Consider the following 25,468-nt stretch of genomic DNA (forward strand, 5'->3'; position numbering starts at 1 on the left):
GTTTTTGCATAAAAGCTAATTGCAAACACAGCGGAAGATTTGCCCCTTCCAGCGTTTGTAGCACATACTATGCAAAGCGGCTGCCTCCGTTCACCCTGGGAATGGAAACAGGAGAGACCCTGGGATCTATTTTAGCTCCCGTTGTCTTGGCCACTGTGTTCGTCTTTTTTGTTTTATGATTTTTCTGTCTAGGCTTTGAACAATGAGCTTCCACGTTCTCCTCGTCAAGCCCGGTTTCTACCATCGGGATGGTACGCAATGTTGGTGAACCATTTACATTCCAGATTCCCCACAAGCTCTTTACTTTCCTCGCTTTTATTTTTGATTCTTATATTTAGCAGTTTCATTGACTACTTTCATTCTATGAAAGCAGCTTGTGATCAGTCCGCTGAGAGCCCTATTTTCAATAGGCTACTAAGGCGCTTTTCTTCCGCTTGAAGTAGAGGATTTGGTTTTTCCATAAAACGCAGTTTTGGCATTTTGAACTTTGTAAAACACTCCCTCTCGGCAACACCCTGCCTAACATCGGCATGTGCCAGAAACTCTCTTTTCTATAGAAGTCTTTATTATATAAAGCACTGGGGTTTCCTCAGCAAACACTGAGAACATATTTTCTCAGTGAAGGTATTTGCCTGCCTTTCCACTGTGGTAATCATGGATTCAAACTCCCAGGACTCTCCGGTCGACATCGATGATATTCAACCGATAATTGACACCCCTTCCTCTGACACAAGCATTAGTACATCTCCACAACAAAGCCCTACTACAACACCTTGCCTTACTCCGAAGTTTCCAGAAGACACCGACGGAGATCATCTACCTGCAACGCCGCCAACACCAGACCCTTGGATGTGGAAATGCCACAAATGTCTCAAAAAGTACAAATTTGAAGCGACCACTCGCTGCCTCGACGACGGCCACTACTTTTGCCAAACACCTAATTCGAAGAGAAATAGATTGCGCGACGATATGAAGCAGAAAGACTATCGAATCTGTAAATCTATCTTCGATTCTACCGGCTGGGAAAAGTTCAAAGCTTGGCAAAAAAAAGTGAGGCTTGCACATGGTAAAGAGGGTGAGTGGGAATCTGGGTGCATGAATGATTGTAAACGCCCTTATTATTGTAGTTCTGTATTGGCTACTCCTCCTGCTACGTTTGGTCAAGGTTGGCTCTCCGCAACTGCCGTAATTGATAAAGCAATTGATAAAGCGGCATCTTCAGAGGACCAGGTGCGTATAAAGATTCTTCCCGACACGCCCCCTATTGGAGAATTGTATATCCGCAGAATGCATGAACTAAAGTGCTATGGTAGTTTGATAGTGAAGAAGTACGAGCCGGCTCAAAACGAGCAAGGTCAAAAAAAGAAGACATCCCTCCAGAAGCGCCGCCTGCAAAACGACGCATACTCACATTCGAACTCTTGGATAAGCATAAACAAAGTAAATACAAACTTTCACCGGGTCTAGGGTTTCTACACGTGTGGCTAATATATCGGCAGAACAATTTTACAATCGGCCGCCACTGATCTGTAGCAGGTTACGGTTGGTCCATTGCTACCAAACAACATTCCTCGACGCGATCGATTGCGCATGGTATAGCGATTCGCAGGGCAAAGCTGACACCACCTCTCGGCGCGCATGATCAAATTATCCTGATCTGTCACAGCTACAGGTATCAAAATGACGGCAGCAACGTCGAATTTGGCAGATATCTGACCAGAATTTCGGCCCCTTCAGAGTTCGGTGAAGCAGCCGACCGCCCATTTGTTTGGACATTTGAACACCGCCCACTGCAATATCCAGTTTCCATTCCGCTAAGTATCTATTATTTCAAACTTCTATGTATCGTTTCCATGGTTTATTTCATGCGTCTGCGCCCCATATGCGTTTTCCATTTTGATGATGAATTATCTACAGCTAATGCCACAGATCACAAGAGTTCTATCTACTTGGTTACCTAGAATGCCTTTCTTAGAATGCTTTTCCCGACACCCACGAAGGTTTTTTTTTTTTTTTTTTTTTTTTTCCCCCTTGGGGACTGGTCAACTCTCCTTTGTCCTCAGCTTATTTTATTAACAAAGACAGCCCGAGATCAACAGCCACGTAACAGACATTGTCATGTTTTAGTTGTTTTGTTCATGCCCCAGCTTACCAGGAAGCCAACCCAAACGGAGAGTGGAAGAAACAGATTGCTTTTGATGCTTATTTATTTAACCTTCTAAAAAAAAATAAAAATAAAAAGGAAGGAAGGGAAGGCCCGGAGAATTTCACTAAAAAGGTTCGAAATTGGAAATGTATGAGTGGGAGAGAGATCAAACTGCACCGTTATTGATATATTATAAGTCGGAATTTTCCCTTTCCTCTCAAATGTACTCCCAATAAATAAATAGGTAAATAAATAAATATAACCACTCAAACCCAAATGAGCCTTGATTCAATTTTCCTGTGTGTGTGTGTGTGTGTGTGTGGTTTTCCGCTGAATTTTTGAGATTTCCCGCGAGAATGCTGGTAGGCTCCCGCCCTTCTCTGGGCTTGGTATGGACGGTTCATTCATCCACCCGCCAAGTTTGTAAAACTGCTTATCTCCGAAACGTTTACGGGTAACATGAGGGAAGGGGGGGGGAAAGGTCTCGAAGACAATTTATTAGTTAAACAGCACACAAAATTCCATGCGCTTTGTATCGAGTATTCTAGAGAGCTTATACCCACGAATAAAAGGAAACCACGAGCGAGGGAAAGGGGAATAGATGAATACATAAACCATCCAAAACTTGAATTGACTCGCCAAAATATCAACGACAAAACACAGCACAAGGAAGAAACACAGAAAACAAGTAAGTACGGGCGTATTATCCAAGAACCCTCAAGCCACCCTTCGTCCTCCCTTGCTTTTTCTGTATCCCACCATCGATGACTTTCGAACCACCACCGCCTCCGCCGCCGCCGCCTCCAGCACTGCCAACACCCTTTCCACCTCCAGCACTCCCCCCTCCACGTTTCTTCCCACCCCCCTTGCCCCCCACCCCCCCAACCTTCGACGCCGCCACGGGTCGGATCTCTGTCATAGCTCTCCTCAGCAAAACGGGATGCGATCCAATATACTTCCCTTGCATCTCCCTCGCAGCCCGGAAATAATCCTCCCCATCGCTAAAACTCACAAAACCATACCCTTTACTCTTCTCCGTGCGCTTATCGCGAATCACCCGCGCCTTCTGCACGGAGGGGTACTTCGAGAACGCCTTCAGGAGAGAGTCGTCCGTCACTTCGCCGGCGAGGTTGCCCGCGAAGAGGCGGAAGTGTGCGGGGTCCCATTCGAGAAGCGTGGAGTCTGTCCAGCTCTGGCCGCCGCCGGAGCGGACGACAGTTTTGGCCGGTTCGGCTGCACCTGCGGTTGCGCCTGCAGCTGTGCCTATCGCTGCGGTTGCACCTGGCGGTATAGGCGTGGATGAAGTCGTCTGCGGACCGCTGGATGGCGCCGCTGACGCTGCAGCGTCGTGTGTGCGTTGGACGGTTCCCAGTGGCCCCGCGTTGGCGCCAGTGGCGCCCGATGCGCCTTTGCCGCTGGCGGTATTTGCTGCGGCTTGTGCGGCTTCGATGCTCTCCTTACCCATGTACGCGCTCTGCCATTGAGCTATTTGCGCTTCGGTGTCCGGGTCGAGGCCTGAGCCCGCGGTTTGGCGGTGATACCCTCTTCCAGCTCCGCTGTAAGCATTGTTTGGTGGCTGGGATGGATAAGGGAAGGGATTTTGAATGAGGGGGACACCCGGCTGACCGTAAGCGCCTACCGCTTGGTGTTGCTGTGAAGGTTGGTGTTGATTTTGATAGTGCTGCTGTTGCTGTCCGTAGTAGGTTATGTTGGGTTGCCCATAGGGCGGTCGCGAGTATTGCTGGACATGGGGTTGGTGATGGTGCTGGTAGCCAGCTGGAGACGCAGAGACATTAGGGCTGTGAGTGCGGAAAGATTGGCCGGTAGTTACGGTACGGGGTTGAAAAGCTGTGAGCGAATTGTATCCGGCGCCGGGTCTAGGAGCAGAAGTAGTCGAAGCAGTATTGGCTACCCCCGGCGCACCGGTTGGCTGGTAAGAAGCAGTAGGGGGCGGTCGTGCGGGGAGAGACGTGGACGGAGGTGGTTTCGAGGACAGGGGTTGAGACGGTTGCTGTTGGAGACCTGGAGGTGGCGGAAGGGACATGATGAACGGAGACTCGTCGAAATGGGTTTTATGTTGATTGCACAGGAAAGCCTGTTTCTTTGGCCGAAGTTGTGCAGTAACAAAAGACACACGTACCTTGCGCACGTCCAAGGAACGAAAAAGAGGCTCCGTATGTACGTTGCGATCTAGAGCAGCGCAAGTGGCGCTTCAAAAACTCGCACTGGGGAGTGATGGGTGGGCGAGCAGTGGATGATGGCGATAGCTGTCCGGATGGAGTGTGGAAACGTGGTGGGAGATCTTGGAGCGCGAGCACGTTAAGTTGCTTGATTCCACGTTATTCTTCCCGATAGAGATAAGTATCGACGCACACTGCCCTTTTTTCACTCTCCCTGGCAGAAGATGGAGTCTTGCTATTCCTGACAGAGACTGCTGTCTTATATCAAACTGTGCAGGCGAAGGTTGAAGGCTGGGAATTTTCCAACCTTGTTTATATCACGTGCCGATGGTGGGTTGGCATTAGCATCGTTAAATACTAGTGGTATTGTGTATATTTTACAGACTTGGCCAACCCCCCAAAATCCACCAATCAGGATCAATCAGCATTCGGACCGATCAGGATGAATGCAAAATGTTGTCATTGCCCACACAGAGAGAGAGAGCAGGAATGGGCCGGGAACATTTGCGATATCAATAGCAATGCCACCAATACTGGGCACAAGAATGCCGTGTTGGATACTATTAGGTGAGGTTAGAGACTATGGTACTTGGTAACTAGCCATGGGTGTTTGATAAACAGAGAATTCTTGAATGGCAGCATGCATGGTAGGGATAGTCGTGGTTTGAACGGATTATTTCAACCTCTACTCCGTACTGTGGCCGCGAAAATGACAGCCATAATAAGCCAGTCGTGGGCCCGTGGCGGGTGTGAGATGTCTACCGGAATCTTAGCATGGTATGGGTTAGGAAATGGCCAATCGACCCATCGATGATAGGATCCGGCAGATAGTGCTCCGGGGCGTGTGGCAAAGAAATAGACGCAAAATGGGCTATGCAGGATGCTTTGTCAGTGGAATTCTCGTTCCAGTCAGCTTGGTTAGTTAGTATATCCCACCTGGCGGCTGTCAAGGCCGTATGTAACCTGTGTGGAAAATTGGATAAAAATGCCCCTCCGCTACTAAATAGTCCAGTTGGAAAATACCCCGCCAAAACAGACTCGTGCCGGGCATCACGATGCCGTCTCACAAAACAGTGGGGTCACCAGTAAGTAGTTAATGCACGATGCTTAGATGAATTTCACGTACGGGTACGGAGTACTGTATGTATATGATATCAATTAATGTTACAGTACACTGATATAGGACTGTTGAATCGTGGGAGATGTCGGTCCGTAAAAATTGGCAAACGGCGCAATTGATTTCTAGCATCATCCATCCATCCTATTTAGTACTTAACTTACATCCCTTGTCTCTCGTCGGCTTTCCCGCCTTCAACTTCTCTCAATCCCTCGACATCCCCAGCATCCCACTTTCTCCCCTCCCCCTTTTGCGCCTCCAATTCCTGTCTCATCGCTTCCGAAGCAGTCCGGTCAGCAAAAATTTCCTCGCAATCACTCCGTGATATCGTTGCAAACTAACCAGAGGTCCGCCCGTTTGTTCAGAATCGTACGAACCCGCCTTTCAATCCGCCAATCAATCCCCAAAACGAATCAATCTTCTATATCCTTCCTTTGCCATGGCAGATCAGGCAGTGTAAGTGCTCTTCACTCTGCTGACCACGAGTTTGGCTCCGACCCTCACTGCCTCGGTTTTCCGGCTCCCAACTCAAGCAGGAAGACTGTCAACTCTCTCGTCACTCCTCAACCTTGCCCCACTCCCCAAAAAAATACACCAGGATTCGCCTAACAAAATTTGATTGCTGACTTGCAGCGCTCGTCTGGCCGGCATCAATGTCGGCTCACCCGTGCCTCCTGCTCCCAGTGGTGATTTTGGCCTCATTGGTCTGGCCGTCATGGGCCAGAACCTCATCTTGAATGCGGCAGATCATGGCTTCACAGTCGTAGCGTTTAACCGCACTGTATCTAAGGTCGATCGTTTCCTAGCAAATGAAGCTAAAGGTAAGGCGTTCAGCCTTTGAGATTGCAACTTCATATCGGTTCTTCATTTTTTCCTGTTGATTTTTACTTTTACCTCTCCTCTTCTTAAACGTATCAGGCCCCCTCACCCATTGGAAAAAGCGTCAATTCTAATCTGTGTCATATTTTCAGGCAAGTCGATCGTCGGCGCCCACTCCATCGAGGAGTTCTGCGCAAAGCTCAAAAGACCGCGCAGAATCATGCTCCTAGTCATGGCCGGAAAGCCAGTTGACGATTTCATCGAATCCCTCCTACCCCATCTCGAAGCCGGTGACATCATCATTGATGGCGGGAACTCCCACTTCCCGGACTCGAACCGCCGCACGAAATACTTAGCCAGCAAGAACATCCGCTTTGTGGGATCAGGTGTCTCTGGTGGTGAGGAAGGCGCCCGATACGGACCCAGCTTGATGCCTGGTGGAAACGAGGAGGCCTGGCCATACATTAAGGATGTCTTCCAGAGCATTGCTGCTAAGAGTGATGGCGAGCCCTGCTGTGACTGGGTTGGTGATGAGGGCGCTGGCCACTATGTGAAGATGGTTCATAATGGTATCGAATATGGTGATATGCAGCTGATCACAGAGGTGAGCAATCAGAGACGGTTAAAGTCTTGTCGTCCGATCTCCCATCGCGATACCATCCTGAGGGAATTTGTCACTGAACGGGGATCGGGGTCTTGTTATCTTCTAGGCATATGATATCATGAAGCGTGGTCTAGGCATGACCGGAAAGGAAATGGGCGACGTCTTCGAAAAATGGAACAAGGGCGTCTTGGACTCCTTCCTGATCGAAATCACCCGCGATGTCCTGCGCTACAATTCCGACGATGGTGTACCCCTAGTCGAAAAGATCCTTGACTCTGCGGGACAAAAGGGTACTGGCAAATGGACCGCCATTAACGCCCTCGATCTCGGCATGCCTGTGACTTTGATCGGAGAGGCAGTTTTCGCCCGCTGCCTCAGCTCTTTGAAACCAGAGCGTGTTCGGGCCAGCAAGATTCTCCAGGGACCCACCCCAAACTTCACCGGCAACAGGGAGGAGTTCATCGATAACCTGGAACAGGCCCTCTATGCATCCAAGATCATTTCCTACGCCCAGGGGTTCATGCTGATCCAGAACGTGAGTTTTTGATCATTCCCCATCCGCTTTCCTTTTTGATTTAAGTGTCAATTAATGTCAACACGCCGTCTCCACCAAGTATATCAACTAACTCAAATTCCAAAATCCCAGGCCGCAAAAGAATACGGCTGGAAACTAAACAAGCCCTCCATCGCTCTAATGTGGCGAGGCGGCTGCATCATCCGCTCCGTCTTCCTCAAGGACATCACCAACGCCTACCGTAACAACCCAGACTTGGAAAACCTTCTCTTCGACGACTTCTTCAACAAGGCCATCCACAAGGCCCAGTCGGGCTGGCGCGATGTCGTCAGCAAGGGTGCACTATGGGGGAATCCCCACGCCAGCCTTCAGCACGGCTCTAAGTTTCTACGATGGCTACCGCGCGCACGATCTACCGGCCAACCTGCTCCAGGCTCAGCGAGATTACTTTGGCGCGCATACGTTCCTTATCAAGCCAGAGTGTGCTAATGAGAAGTATCCTGAGGGCCAGTACCATCATGTCAACTGGACTGGGGCGTGGTGGTAATGTCTCTGCTTCTACGTACCAAGCATAGCCCATGTAGGGAGATGAAGCGAGAACGAGAAGGAGGCCTGAGAAGGTGGGATCAAAGTGTGCATTTCATAAATATCAAAGTATAAAAGCAGCCAGGATGCCTCGGAAGTTATTATTGTGTATGAGTTCATCAATTTATCATTGTGGATATTTTCACGCGAATGGAAAGGGATGTCGACGATACCGCCGAAATCAGATTATGGGCAACTGGCCTCAAGGTGATGTGGAAGTCGAATGCGGAAGACAGGGAGGATGGGGGACAGCAAACCAAAGATCAAACAAAACAGCAATATCAACAAAACTATCAACAGAATGGACAGCAAGGGAAAAGCGGGCAGGAAGGGAAAGCCAATAAGTACTCGTACAGTAGAAGAAGATAATCATATCAGGGTTGGAGCGTCTGGAGATGGATTTTAAGCCAACCCACCTACATAATCCAAATTGAATATTCCTCGTTAAGTTAATATTAGACGAAGACGCAATAGCTAGCTACCTGCCACTGTAAAACATTTCTTCTTTACAGACTGGAAGCCGTCAGCAAGAAGCAGTGCCGTTGGACCTCCACATGTTGCTGACTAATCCGCCAAGCCCCGGCTGACTCACCCGCCGCTGCTGCAACATCCATGCTTGAAGTCCTCAAAACATCTCCAAACCCATCTCCACCGTCGCCCCAGCGTCTCAATCCCCCCATTCAATTGCTTCGTGGCCGTCCACCCTTCTCCGGCCGTCGTGCGCAGGAGGCTCTCTCAGACCGTCCTGTTTTCGAGTATTCTCCCGGGCGGTGAAGGACGAGCTGCTGTTACCTGAATTGATTGATTGATTTTGTTACTTGCCTTCTTTTTTTTATCATCCTGACTGCTCTTTTAATTTCTACCCCTTTTTGTGTCCTTGTTTTTTTTTTTTCTTCTTTCCTCCTTCGCTTGAATATCAGGTCGTCTTCTTCTTTTCGATATTTCCCGTCTATTTCCTCTCCAGCCTTCTGTTTCAAAGCCTGGGTTGCTATTTCCTTCGCCGCTAGCCGCTACCATCCAACCCGCCCGACAATTTTTTTTAGTTGTTATATTTTGCTTCGGCTTGCTGTCAATGATCTGACCGCCAGTACTTCACGAAGCACGACCACGACGGCCCATAGCTATACTCAAATAACGCGATACCATTTCCCCCTCCCTCTTCGATTCGTCGCAGGCTGCATTAGCGCAGCCGCAACAGAGCATCTACACGAACCGCGTCCCAGCGAAAATAAGAGGAGTCGTTCAATAAGACACCCACTCGTCTCTCCATGGTCTCCGTGAGGCGGTAATATCTATCATACCCAACACATTGTTTTCCCCCGCTTTGCGCTTGTTGTTACACGTTGCACCCGTACCTTGGTGTCGAGGGTTGCGTTTTCAGGAACGCTGTTCATGATGGCAACGGAGAACAAGCGACAGAGCACTGGAGGGAAAGGCCCCGTCGGTATGGCCCCGCCGGGTGTTGGGCCGTCAGGTGCTGTCGCGATGGAAATGGCTTTGTGTGGAGCCATTGGCGCCCGGTAAGCTTATATATCCTATGCCGCCGATCTTGCCAACCTTGCCTAGAGCTCAGTTGATGAAGGAAGTGGACGGGCCATCACACTGCTGATTGATTGCGAGCTAGTTTGATTCTACAAACCAAATATATTTCCCACTTCTAATAACATGAAATTGTTTCGTCATAGTATCCGCGTCAATACTACTTCTCCCACCTCCACAACGCACGAGGGGACTCTCTTCGCAGCCTGCCCCATCACCAATCTTATCGCAATCAATACATCTCCGCCTCCACCAACGCCAATGACCTCCGGCACACCCGCCCTCTCTCACCCCGGCGACTATCACATAATCCCCATATCCCGCATCCACAATTTCCAACTGTTGTCCCTACCCCCACACTCCGCGTCATCAAGCCCCACCGAACAAACCCCATCCTTCGCCAATGCGTACCCGTCCATCTACCCTCTCGACATTCGCGCGCTGAAAAATCGCGAAGCTGCTGCAGTTTCCAAACTCCACGAGCGCGAACAGCGGCGTGGAAAGGGGGTTAGCAAGGAAGCACAGGACCTGTTTGATGCATTTAGCAGGACCATGCCAGCGCGCTGGGATGGCACGAGCATTGTCGTAGCCGATACTGTAATCATTTCGAAGCCGTACCATATCGATAATTGCCGCTCTCTATCGCCTGATAACGGAGGGGTGAGCCCAGCATTGACGAGAGTTAGGAAAGTTGTAAGTGGCATAATTAATCACCTTTTTTTCCTTAGCTTGGTCAAACTAATATTTGGTTATTTTTTCCCCCCCTTAGCTGGAAATGGAACGCAAGAAGATCGAACTCCGCAGCGCCAGTGCCGCAATTGCCAACTCCAGCCATTTCTCTTCCCATCAAGCTCGCAATAGTAACCACGGCAATAACAACCATCACACGAATGCGAATGCGAATGTGAATAACTCCTCCCCGTCCACATCCAGGGATCGCGATCGAAATGCAAAAGCGGCCGCCGTAGCGCTTCCCATCACTAATAATAATAACGCAAGCAATAATGCAGCGCGTTCTTCGACACCCGGAACGTCTGCTACTGCTGCTACCGCCAACCAGAGGAAAGGCGGTTAGGACAAAAACACACTGTATTATGTCTCGATAGTGAAACGGTGAGATAAAAATGCGGAGAAAGGAAGGCGGGAGAGACAACGGCGTTTCTTCTTCCTTTTTTTTTTATTTATTTAATATGAAGCAAAGGGGGGAAGGGGGAATTCAGGGCCATTATACTATACCTACTTAGTCTCTCTCTTTTTTTCTCTTCCAATCCTACCATATCGCAGTTATATTTTATTTATTCTTTCTGTCTATTCCTAGTATTGTATGATGACGGAACTTGTTGGTGGCGAGATGGGCATGAGACAGGCATGGACATGGAGCAATGGAGTATGGGCCACGGGCACGAGGGCGTCGGCGTTGGGGTGATCACTCATACACACACACACACATGGAGAAAGAGAGAGAGGAAGCGAGGGGTTTAAGAGAGGAGAGGAGAGGAGAGGAGAGAGACACAAAAAGCAAGAAATAATTCTGAAAGGTTCCACTCTCCTTTAAGGGGTAGGCAGTAATCAAGACGGGGCCGTTACTTTCCTTTTTTTTTCTTTTTTTTTCTTTTTTTTTCTTTCTAAACAGCAAATTCCTTCGTTTTATCATATTAGAAACAGGAAGGAAAAGAGAAGAAATGATGTTCACTACTAACTGTGCCAAGCACTACTTACTCACTACCACAGCATATGAAAAACCACACTGTCATTAATCTTCATTCTTTAATATCCATTAATCATCACCATCATGTCTAGTTAAATCTTTCAATTACACTGAAAAGCAATTGCAAAATGTTCATTGATGTATTTGGAAAAAATTCAAAATTCAAAATTATCTTTCTATTGCCAGAATTCAAAGTTTCATATTAACTTACATACATCATCTTATATAAAAAGACTTAATGACAGGAAATCAAGCACTAGTTATAAGAGTTTCACTCAGTTGAGTGTTGGATAACAAGTTAGAACAAGACTATTTAAGATACGAATTCGTTAGATGAGGATTAATTTCAATTACTTTCTTATATAAATTGCATATAGTTATTGAAGCTTGCTGTAAACTATAGTTATACTTCATTATTAACTAATTTACTTAATACAAAGCTATCATCGTCCATCAATACCATCCCTCCAGATGCAATATATACTATCATAACTTTGATGAGATTGAATTTCAAGAAAGAGAAGAAATACTAGGGCGCAGCCGGCCCCTAGTAAACCCCCGGCCCCCTCCCCCCCCTTCTGGTGGTGGGCAAACCGATCCTCTAAGTCCCAGGGGATGAAGAGGCATCATTAATTGCTTCAAAGGGTTGGCCAGCTCAGGCACACAACACTCTATAGCAGGAGCTTCATGTAACGTGCAGCCGGGCAGGACGGAGCAAAAGTGAGAAGTCATATTAGTATCATCAGTAGATATCATCGCTAGATATTATCGTAGATATCTGTCCTTGGTGAATATCATTCATTCAAGCAGGTCAGTAGATAGATAGACAGGTAGTTAGATAGTCAGCTAGTAAGCTAGCATTGATAGATAGATGGGTAGCTAGATGGTGGTATTTATTCTCGTAGAGAATGATTGGATGTTGAGCAGAAAGGTTGATTGATAGACAGGGATGTAGATAGGTAGCAAGCTATCTAGGAGGCATTCTATATTCCATTGGCAATTAATCAGATATCACGCAGGTATGTAGGCAGATATCTAGCATTCTCTATTCTATCAGCAATCGATCGGATATGGAGCAGGTAGGTAGGTAGGTAGGTTGGTATGCAGGTAGGCAGATAATTCAGGGGTAAGAATAAGGGGCTATCGACCGTAGCCAATTGCGGCCCAGTATTGGAAGATCAGTTCTCCACTGCACGTGATCTAAGAAACCCTAATTTTGAATGAAAAATCTCACTGTAACAAAGATTTCAATTAAACTTTGCTTCGCTCTGTTTAATAATGTGTTCTTAAAGATATATATTTAAAGCTGTTGATGGTTTTGTTGTTGATCATATCCATCTCTTCTATTCTTGCTTTCTATCATGTAATTGTCAATCTTCATTGCTGGGGGTTCCCCGAATGAACGGGTTCAACCAGCAAACCCGACCCGTGTTTTGGGGGGCGCTTATGGGCGTATATAACGGGTGTCGCGCCTAAACTACTTAACTAAGTTTAGTTAAGCCTCGATAAGCCTGGGCGTGGGTCCCCTAAGCGCAGACATGTTTTTTTCACGGGTCGGGTCGGGTCGGGTTCCAGGGTGACATGGGGTTCACAACATTATTGTTGACGGAGTATTGTATTCTCGAAGATAGATTCTTGTTTCCATTACTGTTTCAGTTGTATCTATTTCTTCTGGTCTATGTCTCATTATATGTATCTGACTCCAATTCTGTAAACTCTTGCCAAAATAAGAAAGTGAAGGAATCAAGTCCACATTTCATTCAAGAGGCATACTGTGGCTGTATGTTTGATGTTTCCTAAGGTCCCAAGATTGTTTTCCACTGCTTCAACATGTCATTGATGGTGGATAATCGCGTTGTTGAGCTACTTCTGGCACTCAAGAGACAGACAGCCATACTGTTTCTCTGAGAGTTCCCAGCGGACACCATGTGGCGGTGAGAGCTCGTCGTCCGACACGGAAGTAGTCCTAGCACAGAAGTTGCCCCAGCATGGAAGTAGCAGCCAGCACGGAAGTTGTTTGTCCTGAGAATTATCCTAAAGACCCAGAACGATATCTTTGCGCTAGGTTCTTGCATGCTCTAAGTTTTGTGAGAATAAACAGAATCGCGTTAATCAATTCAGTCATTAGTCTATAATTTATTTTTATATTTTAACCTTTTGATTTTATTTTTGAATTTTGAATTTTTCTCTTCTTGATTTCAGTATTCTCTTTTAGCATAAATGATTGGATCGCGTGGCCGATCACGAATCAAAATGGTGCTGGCCTCCAATGTGGTGGAATTCGTGGCCCAAGCATGGAAGCACACAGAAATACACTTTAAAAAGCGACTTTGCACAACACTCGCTCGTAACTATAAAATGAGACTCCCCATAACCAAGTAACCAAGTCCCAGATCCTTCATCTACACTGGAATCGAATGCTACATGGGCACTGCACTTGGGGAATTGGTGCATGCATAAAATTTCTTTGAGTGATCTAGTTCTCTGTTTACTTTATCCCACGAATATCAGATCACCATGGAGGTTCTCTTCCTTTCCACCATTTCGTCGAAGCCCACCCACCACCTGTTTTTCTTGAGCGCTGAAAGGTGGGAGGATCGCATGCTCTCTGTATATTATATATATCCCTTTGTGATGAGGAACTGTGCCAACCTACCCCACATCCGCAGAGGATCCACTTGGCCCGTGAGCTGCTGCTTCCAGACTTCAACCCACGGATCCGCAGCGCCACAAGCTGATCATCTGTGTGTTCGTCTTGGCTGGGTGATATATCTCGGCGTGAGATTGCGAGAGGTCAAATGCTTTTCGCATAAGTGCTAATAAATTACTTCGGCAAAGTCGGGTGTTCCTGGTAGTTCATCAGATAGGAAGCTGAAGAACTTTCACACTGGACTAAAAGCTGCTTCTGGGTTGGTAGCCGGCTTGGCCACACTAACAGGAGCCGCTATCTCACAATGAGTGTGGGAACCGTTGGTCCTTACCCGGGTTCGCTGCTTAGGCTAGCTTTCGAGTCTAAATTTAGCTGCTTATCCCCTTCTTTTCAACGATGGTTCATCTCGGCAAACAACGTTTATTTGCTGACATCCAATTTAACTTGCTAGCCCATTGTGCAGAAAATCTGTTGGGGGGGTTTGGATTGGTTCGTCCCCTCTACTACCAGCATGGCGCTGGTGTGAGAGAGCTCTTTTGCCCCAGTGACCTAACAAAATCCCCTTGTATTATTTAATTTTGTTTTTTGAGCTGCTTATAAAACTACTCTTTCTACCTTGTAGTTCGTAGGAAGCTCGGGCCCAGAACCCGAACCCCTGGACCAAAAAGATCATAAGCCACCACCATTTTACCAGCGCGCGAACCCTATATATAGTTAACCCCTCTGGGAGATCCAGGCCTGCCATGCCTATCCCTCACAGTGCTAGACACTCTTGCTTATATTATATTTAGCTTTAGTTAGAAGAAGGCTCCCCTGTATTCCACCAGATAATCTTCATTTTACTTGTAAGCTTGTTGATATTAGATACTAATTTAACATATTTATCCTTACTATATTGTCAGATATATTTTTATAAGGTTATTACGACTCAAAATTAGCAAATTCCTCATCTCAATTGAGGCGCCTATCCACCTGGCTCTAATATTTATTCAGAAGAATATCCAATTTGAACAGATGTGTTCTGAAAGATCAAATCAGTTTCAAGCTTATTATCACTTTAAACCGCCACTTGAAGTCTCTTTTACTATAAGTTACTTACTATCAAACAACACAACTCCTGCCTGAGCATCACAGTCTTTCGTGTCATTTTTCCTTTGTTTTTTCCTTTGTTTTTCCCTTTGTTTTTCCTTTTTTTTGGTCGTTTCTCGAGAATCATGGGGCCCTTTTTCCTCTACATTGGCGCGTTGCTGTTCGGTACTGTTGGTGCAGTCAACCACGGACCCCCCGAATTTGGCTCTGGATATCGTCAGGGCGTGGATTTCCTTCCTGGCAAGGACACAACTACCGCTTGGAGAACAGTTACGGAAACTGTTACTGTACCTGCCGCTGCTACTGAAGGCGCTTGCTCCTCTCCGCCGGAGTCTAATCAAAGCCCCAGCTCGTCTGCCACGGAACCGCCCAGCCCTAGCCCGACAGGCAACATGCCGCATGTTGATGGTTTTAAATCTGTTGTATACTTTGTCAATTGGGTATGTGATTTGTGATTCCCTGTAATTTTCCTTTACTTTTTTGGCTTTTAACTAACTAACTGCATGGTATAGGCCATCTATGGGCGTAATTACCAACCCCAAGATCTCCCAGCAGCAAAGCTGACCCACGTTCTCTACGCATTTGCCAATGTTCACGGCGACACCGGAGAAGTGTATGTTTTCTCTATCATGGTTACTCGTTTATTCTTTTTTGTTCTATTGCTTAAAGTTATATCTTGCCTGACATTTGATCACCTTTTCCTTTAGCTACCTGACCGATAACTATGCTGATACCGACAAGCACTACCCAACTGATTCCTGGGAGGACGTGGGAAACAACGTCTATGGCTGTGTCAAGCAACTTTTCTTGCTCAAAAAGCAGAATCGAAATCTGAAGGTCCTACTTTCCATTGGTGGATGGACCTATTCTTCCAATTTCCCCGGGGCCGCGAGTACAGCAGCTAACAGGGCCCACTTTGCGGACACTGCCACGAAGTTGATGCTTGATATGGGATTTGATGGTAAGTGCCACCGTTATGTACAGAAACGAAGGTGAATATATATCAAAGGGAACTCATGTGCAGGGGCTAACCTGGCTTCTTGCGGCCGACAGGACTTGACATTGATTGGGAATATCCCAATGGTATGTAGTATCCACTTTCCATTTCTCAGAACTGGATAACGTTTACTAATCACAAATATTAGATGACGAGGAAGCGAAAAACTTCGTAGAGCTTCTTAAAGTTACGAGAGAGGTATGATACTTCAATACTTTCTATGGCATCAGCTATTCTAATACCATGCTAAACAATGTGTTTCTTTTTCTAGAAACTTGATGCATTATCAAAGAATCGCAAGTTCTATCTAACCGTCGCTTGCCCAGCGGGTATGTACTATTTCTACTCAGTTGCTATACAATCTCCCCATACATGACTAATGTTCGGTACTTGATCAGGTCCGAAAAATTTCCAGAAGCTCCGCCTCAAAGAAATGACCCCTTATCTGGATTTCTACAATTTAATGGCATACGACTACGCTGGAAGTTGGGACACAGTCGCTGGACATCAAGCAAACCTCGAGGTTTCCAAATCCGATCCAGAATCCACCCCCTATTCCACCGAGGCAGCCTTAGACTATTACATTGGAGTTGGTGAAGTGCCAGCCTCCAAAATGATCTTGGGAATGCCACTATACGGACGTGAGTTCGCTGACACTGATGGCCCTGGTACTCCCTTCACTGGAACTGGTGGTAGCGGCAGCTATGAGCCAGGTATTTGGGACTACAAAGTACTCCCGAAGGAGGGAGCAGAGGAGCACTTGGAATTAGGTACCAACGGCGGTTGTGGTGCGTCATGGAGCTATGACAAATCGTCTCGCTCGATGATTTCATATGATACCGTGCCGATGGTGGAGAAGAAGACGAAATATATCATTGATAAGGGGCTTGGTGGCGGCATGTGGTGGGAGGCAAGTGGTGACCGTGACCCCAGGACCGCAGAGAAGGCCAAAGGAAGCCTTATTGGCACCTTCGTTGAAGGGGTTGGTGGGGGGTTGGAGAAACATGAAAATGCTCTGTCCTTCCCCGAGAGTCAGTATGACAACCTGAAGGCTGGGTTTGGGGAGAAGTAGATTGAGGCGTGTTGGTAAACCCATTGAGAGATATCCGTCACTCTATCTAGAGGAACATGTCACGATTTTTTTTATTCCCCCAATTGTTTTGCATGTATTAACTTTTTTTTTTTTTGGGTTCTTCGAAGATTTTCTGTTAGGGTTTTTTACAAGGCGTTGTGATGAGGAAGGATGGTGATAAATTGCTTTTTACCGCCGAAAATGTTCTCCAATTTGAGACCACGCATTCGACGCTCCTTACAAGTTGGATTTTGTTTTGTTTTTCTTCTTCTTTTTTTTTTTTTTGCGCCGGGGGGGGCTTCGATTCCTTGTCTATCCATGCTGAGGATGTGCAGAGATGCAGAGAAAGTCTAAATAGAATAGTCAAATACTTAGACTCTTTTGCTTTTTATAATATAGTCTATATAATCGGTAGATTGTCATTTCTATTAAATCTTTTAATCAGTATTTACTTCGTTAATCAATACAATATGCGTTGGAGATCCAAACCTGGAAGCAAGCTTTTTCCTGGAACCTTGACACCATAAACTTTAACATCCTCTACTTCAGTCATAACCCTGGATACGGGGCTCGAAACAGAGCATGCCATCGGAACGCTTGACCCTTGTGCGAGTACGTAGTATGTATTTGATCGCTCAATACTATTCTCCGCCCTCTTCATCTGTCCAGATATCTCCAGCGGTAACGGTAATGGGTTTCCAATTGATGGTCATCTTAGAGTAAAAGCAATCCTCCGCGAGGATTTTCTGGTTCCAGCCCACGCAGACAACGCCGTGGAGCCCCTCGCGGCACACACCCCGCTTCGTGGCTCGACCCGAAGCCGTGGCAGCCGTCGTTGGGTATATATAAGGCGGACCGTACCACAAGCTTCAACTGAAGGCTCCCCGATTAAGCCAAAATCAACTTAACACAGGCACAAATCCAGACCGAGCGTGGAAAATGCCAGAAAGGAAACCACGAGAAAATAAATCTAAGAACAACGAACCGCCCCAACAGACTGGCGAAATAGACAAATCCAAGCATCCTTGCCTTGTACAATTTTTCCCCCCCAACCTCCACCTCCAATTCCCGAACAGCCTTATGGACAAAGTCAACTCAGTCTCTGACAACCTTTCCATCGTTTTTACCACCGGGCTCCTGCACGGCGATCACCGCGATATGTCTGCTAAGTCTCGCAAGATAATTATAACCTAAGAGATGCCATGTCAACCTTTCCAGACTTCTTTAAAAGCCTTGGAGGCAATCCTTGAAGAGGGTCATCTTTCAGACGACAATGTGCCTGTGATGATGGCCATTCCTTCAATCCATTGCATCTGCAGTTTCACATATTTCGAGCCCTTCTATTGAACCACCATACCCACCTTTCAAAATTTACACTCCAACAGGTGATACAAAAACTGGACATTGATTTCCATGCAAAGAAGAAGGAATATGTGTGGGTTTTGATAGAGGATTAGTTGAAGTAGAGTGCTCAGAAGTCTCTCTGTCTAGCTGAGCTGGTGAGTGAAGACTTTGATCAGCAGAGAGATCTCAAAGCTTTGTATTGACTATATTCTAGCAACTGTCATAAAGAAGATCAATGACTCCTCGGCAATGTCAAAGTTTCAATGTGAGACATCCAACCACACCTTGTTTGATATACAATTAAGTTCCGGTTCAAGGAGGGAGGGAAGGTAATGGCGATTGATCAGAGCGGGTTTGTTTGATCTAGTGGGTTATGTAGATAGCTAAATATTGTATAAATACACACACACACACACACACACACATATATATATATAAGACAAAGGAAATGAGAACCAGAGGAATTGAAAAGCTACAGACTGGAGAGATAACAAAAACAGTAGGAGAACATGTGGAGCGAGGGGGCGATGAAGTCTAGAGTTTGGAAAAGGGGTGAGGCGAGGAAAGAAGATACGAGGAAGAAGACAAGCAGCAACCAAAACATCTGCTTTCCGCCACCACCACCACCACCACCACCACCTCCTCCTCCTCCTCCTCCTCCTCCTGTCTACCCCGTTTATTCCTTTTCTTTTCTTAAGAAAAAGTTATAAAAGGGGGTTGCATGCCGGTAAAAGCAAGATACATACATCCAACCCACCAAGACCCAAAATCCAAAATCCCCATGCTCTAGATAAACCCTACCCCGACAAATAATGGACGAAGAGGGAATTCAATCAATCAATTGCACGCGGTCTCACTGATGTATCGCTTTATTGTCCAGTCCCGTACCATGGGAACTAACTTAAATCCCCAAGTAAGTAAGGAAGAAATGGAAAATGAACAAGAAAATAAGAAACAGGAACCAAGAAATCAGGAACCAGGCCAGAGCCCACCTCTCAAAAACAGAAGACAGACGCTGCGGCCACAAGGTACGAGAACAAACCCAAGCCTATCCAGAAAGGAGAGTTATTTAAAAAAAAAAAAAAGAAGAAGAAAAGAAAAGAAAAGAAGAAGAAGGGGAGACACAAAGGAACTGAAAAATATAGACGAAAAGTCCTCAATCCCGATTCATCTTGTCCGGCAACGGCGTCTTCGGAGAAACCGATCTACCCTTCCAACTCAAACTCCGCTGCAGATTCCCTGGCGACGGCACGCGGGCTGCCGATGCCAACGACGACGAGGACAACGATGAGCCGTTAACACTGAGGGTACTGTCATCGACAGCGCTGCCACCTGGGGGCATATTGCTTCGAAGAGGAGAGCGGAGCGCGGGCGGAGACCCCGCGCCAGATGCTCCTGCTGCGGCGGCTACCAGGGACGAAGATGCACCTGTTGTTCCACCGACCCTGGCGCGGATGGAGTGGCGCCCACGATCTTCGCTGGGGCCGAGGTGGGTAGTTTCGTCTGTTGGGATGTTGGTGTCTACGGGGATATATTTCCCATCCTTGCTGGTTGGTGATGTGTTGCGAGAGAGGCCGAGGCGAGTTGATAGATTAGTGTTGCCGATATTATTTTTATGATGATGATTAGTAGTAGTGGAAGTAGTAGTGTTGCTATTGGTGTCATTACTGACGAACGGATTGCTGCTGGCGGAGGGTATTATTGACTCCTCCTCGTCTGAGTCGACGTCGGTGGGATTGACGCTCTCGACAATATCGAGACGGGCTTCGCGGCGCATTTTCGTGATTTTAATATAGTTGTAAGAGGCAATGGCGCCTATAGTGATGATGAGGCCAGAAACGTTGATTGGGGTCAATGGATCGTGGAAGACGATGCCGGCGGCGCTGATGGTGATGACTTCTTTGAAGATGCCGCAGATGCTTAGGGTGACAACGGAGGAGCGCTTGAGGAGCGCGAATTCCGACGCGATCATGCAAAAAGCCAGGCAACCGGGGAAGACGAGGATGCCGACACCACGCAAAATTCCATCGGCTGCCAGGTTAGAAATACCCTTGATGATAGCCAGGGGTCCTTCGACGGCAAATGCGAGGGCTGTGAGGCACACAAACATTATCGGGGTGAGGAAGAAGAGCATGGAGAAAGGGTTTGCGGTTGCAGGATGTCGGAGGAGGAGGATCTGGGTCAGGCCCCATCTGAATCCCGAGAAAAATGCAGATGCAATGATGAGGCTGAAGCCGAGGGCGTTGAAGGCTGCCTCTCCTGCAACCATCATTACAACCCCTATGGTCATGGTGCCGATGATGAGGATGAGCTTTAGAGAGGGGGTCTCCAGACGGAAGAGAAACGCAAAGAGGAGGACGAATGCAAGGGAGGACGACTTGCACATGGTTAGGAATGTGAGGGTGATGAATCGGAGAGACATGTTCCCCAATCCAACATCCAGAGACGTGGCAGCGCCACAAGGAACCAGTCTTGATAAGTAGAATTGCTTCGACATCAGGGGCTTCGGCTGCTGGCCAGCAACGGAGTGGGAAGATAAGGATGCGTCATGCGGTCGTAACGAAGGGACAAAGTAGAGCACAGTGGAGGATAGGATAAACTGTACAACCATATGTAGGCCTGTGGTGAAGAGGGGAAATTGAAAATTAAGGTGGTTGGATGAGAACATCCATTTATTGTACTGCAGGCAAAAGTCATGATAGAGTCAGCTCAAGAAGAGAGAAAAACAATTGCATACATGGAAAATATCAGCGTTGGGGGGTCGTCCATACAATTGATATCGACAACGAAAATATATACCATGATACAATCAATATAGCATTCACGCCTAGTCTTTTGACGACTGCTCTATCCGCCAGCCGGCGGCCATCCTCGGAGATTTTAACCTCGACTATTCTAGCATCTAGTTCCCGGCGATGTCGTCTGCGTTGTTTCCATCTCTGTCGACGTTCCTTAGCGGTCAACCCAGTTTCTTCGTCATCATTGAGATCGTCATCTGATGCGAGGAAATCCATTTCCAGCACCTCACTCTCAGCAAAAGATGAGTTGCGGGATCGATCCGATTTGGGGCCAGTCCCCGTCAGGAGATGGTCCTGTTCCTCCTCCTGTTCCTCGTCTTGTGGATGCCTGTGTTCTCCTTCAACGCGCTGCTCCTCTCCGTCTCTACTCCTATTCTTCTTGTTTGGAGTGAGGGATTCGACTTCGCGAGTGCCAAGGGGACCAAGATCGTGAGAAGTAGGTGGCGAGAGTGCTGTACCGCTGTAGATCGATATCGAGGAGGTCCTGCGTCTCAACTTGGAGTCCGGAAGCCCCTCGCCCATTTGATGCAACGGTGGAAGGGCGGTTTCGAATGGCGGGGAGAGGTTATGCTCAGCTTCAGTCCATTGAGGGAGCGTGTGCACTGAGCTGGCCCGAGAGGTTCAGAGGTTCAGTATCAAACACTCCTCTCCGTCAATCGTGGAATGGCGAGAGAGACTGCTGATACAGGGGAAGGGTTGCTCGCCGGGGAATGTTGGTGGTCTGCAGGCCGCTAGTCGAAATGGCAGCGGAGTTTCAACGTCGAATTGGGCTTGGCGGTGGTCAGGAGAGTGGAGCAGGAGCTGGCACTAGCCCACGCCTGCTCGTGCCACCCACCACAAGACCCGGTCACCTCTGTGGGAGCTGGCCACCGCTGTAACCCATTTTACAATAAACTCATCATTGATCACATTTTTATGTTTTTAAAAATGGCAGATGATTCAGGGGACCCCGGGCAATACTCTGAGGAGGTCATTGAATATAATATCAAGTTGTGTGGTGATTTAGAGACAAATCTTGGAAATGTGGCTGAAATTTTTTGGTAGTTAGGGTTATAACGCTGGCACGGGTTACAGCAGTGGCCAGCACCCACAAAGGTACAAGCAAGGCCTTTGGGGTGCTGAGAAGTCGCGCGGATAAACAGTTGACGCTGCATGCTGGAACTGGCAACATACGGCTGTGTTGGTTATAAAAATAAACTTAAGGTTGAACTCCGGAACCTCGATTCTGTGGAAACATCCAGATTTTGGGCTCGTTTCACAGCCAGAGTATTTAATAACTTGGGCCTGGGTCGAGTCACTTTACATCCATCACCACGGAACTCTTTGATTTGTTGTTAGTACCTTTTGTACGCAGTACCTTCATCAGCAGAACCTCAGCAACAATGCTCTTATCTGATATCCCGGCCATGGATCTGCCATATGCTGGTCCGGATGCACAGCAGGAATATCACACGCTTGTTAATGCATGCCTCCTCCAGTGCTCTTGAAGTCCACGTCTTATATCTCCAGCAGAAGGCGGCTCCCGTGCGGCGACCCCGTAAATGAGATCCGTCGTGTGTCGACGTACAAAACGCAGTACTTGTTGACATCAGCTTGCCCTTGCAAACTTGGATCCAAGAAACAATCGAAAATAAATAGTATCCTCCGAGGGGTTTGTCATAAAAGTCAGGTTCGTCATCAACGGGGTATCCGATAAGACAACATAGTCTCTCCCAAATGAATAGTTATGGGAAAGGTCACGGAAAAAGGCTCTTTAAATATATCTTATATAATATCACCTTCCAATGCCAGATGTATAGGGAGGTCTGCATCCCTTGGAAATGTAAATCATACCCGTCCTCATTTCACATCAAAAAAAAAGAGAAAATAGGCCTTTCCAACGCGATCCCCAGACATGTGCACAGCTACCTCTTCCCAAGGCCGCGTGTGCTCCTCCCTCTCTCATCTTGCCTAGACCCGGTGAATATAGGGAGGAGGTCCTTTCAAGTTCCTTTCAGTCAAACCGCGTCTCCTTATCCTTGATGGGAAACTCCTTTCCTAGAAGCAACACCCATGTATGTCAGAAATTGATATATATATGATTATGCATAAGCGGGCCATGCCGCACGTACCAGTCTTATTCTTATATTGTTCACGAATAAAGTCCGAGATCTTCTCATCCTTAGCCTGCTCTATCGCGCTCTCGTTGTCCTGTGGACCTTGGCCCAGGACGTGTTCCTGGACGAAGTCGACCCCTGTTACAAATCACACCCATACATTAGCTAATGATTTGAAACAAACAAAAAGAAAACGACGTGGATCGAGGTGTGGTGATGCAAGAAGAGAAAGGGGCAAGTAGTTGAGAAGATATGAATGCTCTGCTAAGGAAAGAAGGTGAAGTTAAAATAATTAATAAAAAGGTTGCAAAAAATGTACTCAACGTACCCTTATCAAGCAAATCTTCATTTTTCTCGCTTTCCCTGCCGCCGCCAGCAGCATGGTTGAGCTTGTCGCTAATGCCGGAGAGGAATCCTCCGCTTTCTTTCTTGTGGTCGGTTGAGGACGATTGCTCGTTCTGGTGGCTCTGGCTGTGGCCGCTGGTTAATTTGTTGACGAAGTCCATTGTTGATTTATTTATTTACTGGCTTGGGGGATTCTAAGATTCAAAATCGGCGAGAGTATGGATGTAGAGCGTGTTGGAAGTCCGGGAAAATGTGGGGTTGATTGAGGCTTATATAGCAGGGAGCTTGATCGCGGGGTGAATATCTTGGGAGGGAAGATGGTGGCGTGGAATCTGCTCTCCTACTTTCATAACGAAGCTGACAACTACAAGGGCCTGTCAATATACTACAAAGAACTGGACGGAGGCGAAATATCGTTCTTTGATCAATCCAATAAAGATTCTGCAACCTACAGGGAAAAGTTGGCAGAGCGAAACAAACTGGACCGCCGCACTCCATTGTTTTCCCGTCCAGTTCCAGTCTTCATCCACCACTAGCAACTATCAGAGATCTCCCATCTTCTTTGGCCTTTCCAAAAGCCCAATCTCATATTCGCCACCGATCAGAGGAATAAATCGCTCCGGAAACCCCTCGTCACTCCCCGCTCCGCCAAGCAAATAATCTCTTTTAAGCTAACACGTTTCTTCATGGCACATCCCCAGTCCAGCAATTCCAAATGGCCAGAAAATGGCTGAGGTGATGGCGGGAGCAGGTAGTCTTGAAGTCATGTGGGTTAATTCATTCAGTCCTTGGGGGGCGGTGATGCCATTTAACCCAATGATGAATAGTACGGCCGAACTCAGCCAGCCATCGTGTTCGTCTATGGTGCGATGCTATTATTCCCCGCAGTTTAAGCTTGGGAACTTGAAGTCAATTAAAGGCTCGTTTATTGATTTGGCTGTGTGGTAGTGGCAAAATCGCGACAGAGGGCCGGGGATGAGCAATATGTAGCCCATTCATACTATCTTTTGTTCGTGGTGTCGAATTGGAGGCGACGAAGCCGTAACGTGCCTGAACTTCGCTGATAAATACTAGCTTTGCTCGAGGATTTATACACTGCAGGGAACCCCTTCCAATAAGGTTTGGCGCTGAAACTCATGTTTGGTTTTTCGTTGAAGTGAAGAATTTTAAATTGCATGTTGGTGGTGTGGTCGAGTTTGACGTGCTCATTTTAAGATAACTTATTAATAATAACCTCTGGGGGCTAGAACTGTCCAGTAACAAGTCTCTGTGGCGCAATTGGTTAGCGCGTTCGACTGTTAATCGAGAGGTTGGAAGTTCGAGCCTTCCCAGGGACGAGTAATTTTTTTGGTATTCCTTTTTTTTGTCCGTTTCTGTAGGAAGGGTTGAAATATATTTGATTATGGGTTATGGAACTACACACCATAGATTTTGTCAAAAGTCGCCTCTGGATGGATCTAAGGTATATCGGTGAGGGACTAGAACCTCCATGACACCGTACTGTCCTTGCTCATAGTTATGCGATGATCTATGCAGTAAAAAAACGAATGCAAGAAATATATACTCCGTAGTCGTCCCTGGGAAGGCTCGAACTTCCAACCTCTCGATTAACAGTCGAACGCGCTAACCAATTGCGCCACAGAGACTGGCCATGAGAAACTGAAGCTAGACATTAGTTTGCCTATGTGCCAAAGCGTATCGACTTGACTAATCCCATTCAAGAAAGTTTTTACATATCTCGCCGCGCTAGACCAAATATGTCCAGAATCAAAATAATTTTTTGATGGAAATATTGTACTCAAACCAAACTCAAAATATCAACTTTATATACAATACCAAGGGAATTCTCCAAAAATTTTGGGGAG

The 25,468-nt window shown here is 47.0% G+C and overlaps 10 protein-coding genes and 2 non-coding genes across 12 annotated transcripts; 8 read left to right on the forward strand and 4 right to left on the reverse strand.

Annotated features, from left to right (window-relative positions):
• Positions 1-202: 202 nt before the first annotated feature.
• HCBG_06041 (uncharacterized protein) lies at positions 203-1,467 on the forward strand (the record flags this gene model as incomplete). The annotated part of the gene is made up of 3 exons (XM_045433090.1): positions 203-251; positions 620-1,075; positions 1,322-1,467. 3 exons carry the CDS (start codon positions 203-205, stop codon positions 1,465-1,467), a joined length of 651 nt encoding a protein of 216 aa, XP_045286258.1.
• A 1,153-nt stretch (positions 1,468-2,620) lies between these two features.
• HCBG_06042 (RNP domain-containing protein) lies at positions 2,621-4,556 on the reverse strand (the record flags this gene model as incomplete). The annotated part of the gene is made up of 1 exon (XM_045433091.1): positions 2,621-4,556. The coding sequence occupies one exon, from the start codon at positions 4,188-4,190 to the stop codon at positions 2,850-2,852; it is 1,341 nt and encodes a 446-aa protein (XP_045286259.1).
• Positions 4,557-5,671: 1,115 nt separating this feature from the next.
• Positions 5,672-8,445, forward strand: HCBG_06043 (6-phosphogluconate dehydrogenase; the record flags this gene model as incomplete). The annotated part of the gene is made up of 5 exons (XM_045433092.1): positions 5,672-5,899; positions 6,128-6,264; positions 6,415-6,866; positions 6,973-7,401; positions 7,513-8,445. 5 exons carry the CDS (start codon positions 5,883-5,885, stop codon positions 7,867-7,869), a joined length of 1,392 nt encoding a protein of 463 aa, XP_045286260.1.
• On the forward strand, positions 8,116-8,739 carry HCBG_06044 (uncharacterized protein; the record flags this gene model as incomplete). The annotated part of the gene is made up of 2 exons (XM_045433093.1): positions 8,116-8,320; positions 8,543-8,739. 2 exons carry the CDS (start codon positions 8,116-8,118, stop codon positions 8,737-8,739), a joined length of 402 nt encoding a protein of 133 aa, XP_045286261.1.
• A 621-nt stretch (positions 8,740-9,360) lies between these two features.
• On the forward strand, positions 9,361-10,579 carry HCBG_06045 (uncharacterized protein; the record flags this gene model as incomplete). The annotated part of the gene is made up of 3 exons (XM_045433094.1): positions 9,361-9,485; positions 9,651-10,197; positions 10,274-10,579. 3 exons carry the CDS (start codon positions 9,361-9,363, stop codon positions 10,577-10,579), a joined length of 978 nt encoding a protein of 325 aa, XP_045286262.1.
• A 4,497-nt stretch (positions 10,580-15,076) lies between these two features.
• HCBG_06046 (chitinase) lies at positions 15,077-17,020 on the forward strand (the record flags this gene model as incomplete). Its single annotated transcript, XM_045433095.1, has 4 exons — positions 15,077-15,391; positions 15,464-15,564; positions 15,659-15,912; positions 16,347-17,020. 4 exons carry the CDS (start codon positions 15,077-15,079, stop codon positions 17,018-17,020), a joined length of 1,344 nt encoding a protein of 447 aa, XP_045286263.1.
• A 582-nt stretch (positions 17,021-17,602) lies between these two features.
• Positions 17,603-18,214, forward strand: HCBG_06047 (uncharacterized protein; the record flags this gene model as incomplete). Its single annotated transcript, XM_045433096.1, has 3 exons — positions 17,603-17,632; positions 17,739-17,859; positions 17,946-18,214. The coding sequence occupies 3 exons, from the start codon at positions 17,603-17,605 to the stop codon at positions 18,212-18,214; spliced, it is 420 nt and encodes a 139-aa protein (XP_045286264.1).
• A 964-nt stretch (positions 18,215-19,178) lies between these two features.
• On the reverse strand, positions 19,179-21,684 carry HCBG_06048 (solute carrier family 35 member C2; the record flags this gene model as incomplete). Its single annotated transcript, XM_045433097.1, has 2 exons — positions 19,179-20,963; positions 21,136-21,684. 2 exons carry the CDS (start codon positions 21,682-21,684, stop codon positions 19,521-19,523), a joined length of 1,992 nt encoding a protein of 663 aa, XP_045286265.1.
• A 405-nt stretch (positions 21,685-22,089) lies between these two features.
• Positions 22,090-22,858, forward strand: HCBG_06049 (uncharacterized protein; the record flags this gene model as incomplete). The annotated part of the gene is made up of 3 exons (XM_045433098.1): positions 22,090-22,159; positions 22,207-22,341; positions 22,641-22,858. The coding sequence occupies 3 exons, from the start codon at positions 22,090-22,092 to the stop codon at positions 22,856-22,858; spliced, it is 423 nt and encodes a 140-aa protein (XP_045286266.1).
• Positions 22,859-22,914: 56 nt separating this feature from the next.
• HCBG_06050 (uncharacterized protein) lies at positions 22,915-23,815 on the reverse strand (the record flags this gene model as incomplete). Its single annotated transcript, XM_045433099.1, has 3 exons — positions 22,915-23,199; positions 23,274-23,396; positions 23,587-23,815. The coding sequence occupies 3 exons, from the start codon at positions 23,762-23,764 to the stop codon at positions 23,156-23,158; spliced, it is 345 nt and encodes a 114-aa protein (XP_045286267.1).
• Positions 23,816-24,866: 1,051 nt separating this feature from the next.
• HCBG_11045 lies at positions 24,867-24,940 on the forward strand. Its single transcript has one exon. It is a non-coding gene; the product is annotated as a tRNA-Asn (tRNA).
• Positions 24,941-25,175: 235 nt separating this feature from the next.
• On the reverse strand, positions 25,176-25,249 carry HCBG_11046. The gene has a single exon. It is a non-coding gene; the product is annotated as a tRNA-Asn (tRNA).
• Positions 25,250-25,468: the final 219 nt, after the last annotated feature.

This window comes from Histoplasma capsulatum, assembly GCF_000150115.1.
Source record: "Histoplasma capsulatum G186AR genomic scaffold supercont2.8, whole genome shotgun sequence".
Classification (NCBI taxonomy): Eukaryota; Fungi; Ascomycota; class Eurotiomycetes; order Onygenales; family Ajellomycetaceae; genus Histoplasma; species Histoplasma capsulatum.